Genomic DNA, 6,302 nt, shown 5'->3' with positions numbered 1-6,302 from the left:
CTGATGTTTATTCTTTGTGCTGCGCATGGCCCTAAATGTTACCAGACAGATTTGGATGCAAGGTCTGTGGGTCTCAGTGGGGTCCCTCGTAGGTAAGCGGGGGTGGCTTGCAGACGTGGGCGTGCCAATGTAAGTCGGGATCCGGGAGGGTTGCCCACCCTTCGGGGGGCTGGGAGGGGGACACGATTTTCGGGAGACTCCCGGCCATTCCGGGAGGGTAGGCAACCCTGCTGCATACCTCCCAACAGTCCTGATTACAGCGGGACAGTCCCGATTTTCCGGGCCTGTCCCGATGTCCCTCCCGCGGTCGGCAGTGTCCCGCGGTGAGGGGGGGCTGTTGGGAGTCCCCGCTGTCGGCTGCTAAGCAGCGGGGAATAAATGTAGCCAGGGGGCTGGGGGCATGGCTAGAGGCTCACAGAGCCTCTGGGTCATGCCCCCATAGCGGCAAAATGGGGGCATGACACCCCCCCCCCCCCCAAAAAAAATTTCAGCGCGCATCAGCTGTGTCCCGGGTCCGGCGCAAGGAAAGTTGGGAGGTATGCCCTGCTGTATCCCACACTACAGCAACAGTCTGCCATCTTTGCAGCAATGTTGGAAGCAGACCCCACCCCCTCCCTGTTCCCTTTCTTGTAATCTCATCTCAAACAGCCCAAAAACGCCATTTTTAAAGACAGTAGCAAGGAAAGGTAGGGCGGATCCCTTTTCAGTGTAAAAGGAATAATCCAGATTGAATTGCAGTGTAAATGGGGTCTGAGGCAGGGCACGCCCTGGCAATTTCCTGTGTTCAATTTCCTGGGTCCTACCCGGGATTCTGGTGTAAACTTGGTATAAGTGTAACTGAGCCTGTAGCTATAATCTGAGTGACAGCTCCCCCTGTGTACAGAATGTGACCCCACTGGTATCTGAGTGACAGCCCCCCCTCGCCCTGTGTGCAGAATGTGACCTCATTGGTTTCTGAGTGTCAGAGACTTTCACTTTCATTTCCCTCTTCTGCTGCCAGCAATGGCGTCTGCTGATCTGAGACAAGAGCTGGACTGTTCCATCTGCCTGAGCATTTATACAGATCCTGTAACCCTGAGATGTGGCCACAACTTCTGCCGGGTCTGTATTGATCGTGTGCTGGATACACAGGAGGGAGCTGGAGTTTATAGCTGTCCTGAGTGCAGAGCAGAGTGTCAGGAGCGTCCTGCACTGCAGAGGAACACAACACTGTGTAACATAGTGGGGAGGTTCCTGTCTGCTCGGCCAGATCAGGAGGAGACTGGGATCTGCTGCACTTACTGTATTCACTCTCCTGTACCTGCTGCTAAGTCCTGTCTGCTGTGTGAGGCTCATCTGTGTGATAATCACCTGAGAGTACACAGCAAGGCAGCAGAACACGTCTTATGTGACCCCACCACTGCCCTGGGAAACAGGAAATGCTCCGTCCATAAGAAGGTCCTGGAGTATTACTGCACTGAGGATGCTGCCTGTATCTGTGTGTACTGCTCAGCTGGAGAACATCGGGGACACCTGGTGGAGATCCTGGATGAGGCCTCGGAGAAGAAGAAGGAGAAGCTGAGAGATGTTCTGCAGAAACTGACCAGGAAGAGAGCGGAGACTGAGAATAGAGTGCAGAGACTGCAGAAGCGCAGGAGAGAGGATCAGGGAAAAGCAGCGGGTGTCACAGAGACAGTCACTGCCCTGTTTAGAGACATCAGGAGACAGCTGGAAGACCTGGAGAAGAGAGTCCTGAGTGAGATCTCCAGGCAGGAACAGCGCGTTTCACTCTCAGTCTCTGATCTGATCCAGCAGCTGGAAATAAAGAAGGACGAGCTGTCCGGGAAGATGCGTCACATTAAGGAGCTGTGTAACATGTCTGACCCAGTGACTCTCTTACAGGAACCGGACACAGGGGACTTGTGTGACACTGAGGTCACAGAGAGACATGATAACCAGGTCCGTGGTGCAGGAGGTCTGGGTGTGGGTCTCATCTCCCGGACATTACACACATTATCTGATATAGTAACAGGGATAAATACAGGGATCTATGTGCAGGAACCTACAGACCAGGGGCGGATTGGGAATTAAAACCAGCCCGGGAAATATCTTGAAGCAGCCCTAATGGGGGGGGGGGGGGTGTTGTTGCGCGCCGCAGGCGCGCCCGATTTTTGGGGGGGGGCGTGGCCTATCAATATGGGAGTGTGGCCTATTTCAACGGGCTGCTGGCTATGTCCCCAGCCCCTCAGGCTGCAGAATAGGCGCATGCGTACAGCGTTTATCCTGCAGCATGTGGGGCTGGGGAGATAGAGATAGGGGGGGGGGGGGTGTGACAGGGGGTCTCCCAACACAGTAGAGTGGCAGGGTGGAAGAGGATGCAGGGAGGGAGGGGGGATGGAGGGTGGCGTAGAATGCTGGGAGGGGAGATGCAGAGTGGCTGAGAACGAAGGGAGTGAGGACTTACGCAGGGTGGCACAGGACGCAGAGTGTGAGGGGGGCATGGTGGCACAGGATGCAGGGTAGGAGGGGGAATGCAGAGTGGCAGGGGATGCAGGGAGGGGAGTCACAAAGTGGTGGAGGATGCAAGGAGGGGAGACAGTGATGCCCATTATACATATGCCACACACCGTGATGCCCATTATACATATGCCACACACCGTGATGCCCATTATACATATACCACACCGTGATGCCCATTATACATATGCCACACACCGTGATGCCCATTATACATATGCCGCACACCGTGATGCCCATTATACATATGCCGCACACCGTGATGCCCATTATACATATGCCGCACACCGTGATGCCCATTATACATATGCCACACACCGTGATGCCCATTATACATATGCCACACACCATGATGCCATTATACATATGCCGCACACCAAGATGCCATTATACATATGCCACACACCGTGATGCCCCATTATACATATGCCACACCGTGATGCCCATTATACATATGCCACACACCGTGATGCCCATTATACATATGCCACACACCGTGATGCCCATTATACATATGCCACACACCGTGATGCCCATTATACATATACCACACACCGTATATTTATATATAAATTCTGCCAGTGCCCTTAGTACCCCTAGTTTACCCTTGGTGCGTGCTGCCTGCTGTTAAGAGCTGCTCCTCTGCTGCATGCTGCTGTGCTGAGTACTCTCTAGTCCTGCTGCTGACGCCCATCAGATCCAGCCCCAAAAGCAATCCTGCGCGCTGCTGGGAAGGCTGGATCACGTGGGCACTGGGCAGAGAGCCAGAAGTTGAAGCCTCTGGACCGCGGGAGCAGCTGCGTGCGCCTGCGCATGCGCACCAGTGCTCCCGCGGCCATTTTAACTATGCCAAACTCGAGGCCGGCCGCGGCCATCTTTACTCAGGGCAAAGTTCATGTAGATGCCGCGGCCGGCCCTGTAAAGGAAGGAGGGAGGGAGGGCGGACGGGCGGCCAGAGCAGGACCAGGACGGCAAAGCGGCAGCCTCTGACTGGACCGCGGGAGCAGCTGCGTGCGCCGCGCATGCGCACCAGCGCTCCCGCGGCCATTTTAACTATGGCAAATCTCGAGGCCGGCCGCGGCCATCTTTACTCAGGCCAAAATTCACGTAGATGCCGCGGCCGGCCCTGTGAAGGAGGGAGGGAGGGCGGCCAGACCAGGACAGCAAGCGGCAGCCTCTGTCTGGACCGCGGGAGCAGCTGCGTGCGCCGCGCATGCGCACCAGCGCTCCCGCGGCCATTTTAACTATGGCAAAGCTCGAGGCCGGCCGCGGCCATCTTTACTCAGGGCAAAATACACGTAGATGCCGCGGCCGGCCCTGTAACGGAGGGAGGGCGGCCTGTCACACAAAAAATATGCCGGCCCACCGGGAAACAGCCCGGTTTCCCGGTAGGCCAATCCGCCCCTGCTACAGACCTATTACTGGATGTAGCCACAGCTGGTAATTATATACAGATATCAGGTGACAGGAAATCTGCATCATGGTCACGTAGAAGCCAGTATCACCCAGTAACACCAGAGAGATTTGAGTATAATCAGGTAATAAGCACCAGGGGATTCTCCTCAGGGCGACATTACTGGGAGGTGGATGTCAGTAAGTCAGTGTACTGGGCGGTGGGGATGTGTTATCCCAGTATAGACAGGACAGGAGATCAGTCAGCCATTGGGAATAATAACAAGTCCTGGTGTCTGTGTAGGGGTAAACGTCTCGACTTAATGCTAGATAACATGACAGGGATCCGGGTACCTGGTAATATCCCCTGTGACAGAGTGAGGATATACCTGGATTATGAGGCAGGACAGATGTCCTTTTATTCTCTGTGTAACCCCATCAGACACTTACACACCTACACCACCACCCTCACTGAGCCCCTCCATGCTGCATTACGTGTATGGAGAGGGTGTGTAACTATATGTGGGGGAGTCAGGAGCTGGGAGACATTACCATAGGAAATCTACCCAGAGACTGGTGACATCACAGGAAGGGGAATCTGATTGGGGGAACATTCACCAAACAGCTTATGGCTTAGCCCCTCCCCCTGTGTGACCAGGTGACCAATGTGCCTGGAGTTGTTCCAGTATTGGTGTGCTAGATCATATCTCCCAAAAGTCGCGCTAAACACGAGAACGTCCCGATATTTGGGGACGTGCCCGCGTCCCTCCCGCGGCCGGCAGTGTCCCGCTGCGGGGGGGGGGCAGTTGGGAGTCCCCCCCAATATCACAGAATAGACGCTGTGCGCATGCGCACAGCGTCTATTCGCGGCCGAAAATGAGGGCGCAGCTTAATTTGCATAAGCCGATGTTCGATTCGATGTTTCATCCGATTTTTGCTTTTCCCTTTTTTTCTCTACTCATGTGAGATCAGCTTGAGATTTACACTTTTGTGCTTGAGATGTGCTATGAGATTTTCACTATGTGATTTTGTCTTATCTGTATATTTGAATAAATGGTGTTTTTTACTTGCAGAGGGGGTGTGTCTATTTCTAGCTAATTTCAATACGGCCGGTAATTATCGGCAATTAGCGCGATACGCCCGCTAATTGCCGGCCAAATACGCCAGAAGGTGGAACGAGGGCTGTATAAGCCCAAGTGTATTTAAGAGACTGCGAATTTGGGCTGGCATAATAAAGTTGATTGAAAATGACTAGGCATAGAAGGAGGGGTTAATGCAGGGCGGGAAGCCCCCGCCAATGGGTGGCCAGGGGGTAGCACCCTAGGTCAGGGGTATATAACTGAGGTCAGAGGGGTTGCTCTGCCTCTTTGAGTTTTTGATCCCCACCCTCCCTTTCCCTTCTCCATAAAGGCTTTCGCCTTATTCAAATTTGATCCAATTGGCTCTATTTTAATTGGCGGGACAGCACCCTCGACCAGGATTCTAGAAGGGTGTCAGGTGGTCCCTGCGTGGTATTACCCCTCTCCTTGCCAGGAGGGCGGACGGGCCTCGACTCAGCGCGGTGGGGCGACGAACATTTAGGCGGATATGTTCGCGTCAGGCCTTAGAGGCGGGGGGATGTCCACGCAGGGCGGGCTGTGCCTTGGTAAGGGGTGTTTAGGAGATTGGGAACGACCTGGTCGTTGCCCTGGGCAACACCCCTGAACGGTCTCTGGTCTCAGGTGCCTGGTCTTTGCCATCCCCTTTACCAGGGGTCATACCAGTTCTTAAATAAATAAGTATGACCGTTTAAACTAAGCTATCGGTGTCGCGTCTTTATTTTAGATAAGTGTGTCCGTGTGAAGTTATTTCTAGGCCGGTTTCTTAGAGAATTAGAGTGACAAGCAACATAATTCGCTAGGCTGCTTAAAATACACTTCATTTTCCTGCTGTATTTGGCTTCAGCCTGCACGGATCAGTCAGATCCGTGCAGGCTTCAGTGTAAATATAGAAAAATAAATAAATAAATGAAAAAAACGGCGTGGGGTTCCCCATATTTTAAGAACCAGCCCCAGGCCCAACCAACCAGCAGGGTAATGCCGCAGCCAGGGGGGGAGACTTTATAATACAAGTCCCCCCTGGCCAAAGCATTCATCCCTGTGACCGGTCAGCCTGGCCAGGGGCCCTGGGGGAGTAGGGACCCCCCAATAAAGGGCCCCCCTCCAGGACTTACCTGGCCAGGCTGAAGCCAGATGCTGTCCCCGGTGGCCCTGTGCGGTGGCCACCGGGCTGATAAAGTTTAAAAAAAATAGATTAAACCATTGGGTTTTGTTGTGGAACTATGAGTCCCAGCAAGCCTGGAATGCAAACTGGGACTTGTAGAACCACAAGTTCCAGCATGCGGCCGATTAATGTGCTTGCTGGGACTCTTAGTT

General features: G+C 53.8%; 1 protein-coding gene across 1 annotated transcript; it reads left to right on the top strand.

Annotated features, from left to right (window-relative positions):
- Positions 1 to 978: 978 nt before the first annotated feature.
- LOC146058263 (E3 ubiquitin-protein ligase TRIM39-like) lies at positions 979 to 5,602 on the top strand. The gene is made up of 2 exons (XM_083170477.1): positions 979 to 2,041; positions 3,904 to 5,602. The coding sequence occupies exons 1-2, from the start codon at positions 1,003 to 1,005 to the stop codon at positions 4,443 to 4,445; spliced, it is 1,581 nt and encodes a 526-aa protein (XP_083026603.1). The 5' UTR covers positions 979 to 1,002; the 3' UTR covers positions 4,446 to 5,602.
- The last annotated feature ends 700 nt before the right edge of the window (positions 5,603 to 6,302 follow it).

This window comes from Crinia signifera, chromosome 2 (genome assembly GCF_055691185.1).
Source record: "Crinia signifera chromosome 2, ASM5569118v1, whole genome shotgun sequence".
Classification (NCBI taxonomy): Eukaryota; Metazoa; Chordata; class Amphibia; order Anura; family Myobatrachidae; genus Crinia; species Crinia signifera.
Note: the sequence above shows the minus strand (reverse complement) of the source record. Positions and strands in the feature narration are given on the sequence as shown.

What these genes read in the sequence shown, in the direction of transcription:
- LOC146058263 (XM_083170477.1), top strand. Translation starts at nt 1,003, where the DNA reads ATGGCGTCTGCTGATCTGAGACAAGAGCTGGACTGTTCCATCTGCCTG. An exon ending in AGGGATCTATGTGCAGGAAC is followed by an intron (nt 2,042 to 3,903) that starts CTACAGACCAGG and finishes AATCCGCCCCTG; the next exon opens with CTACAGACCTATTACTGGAT.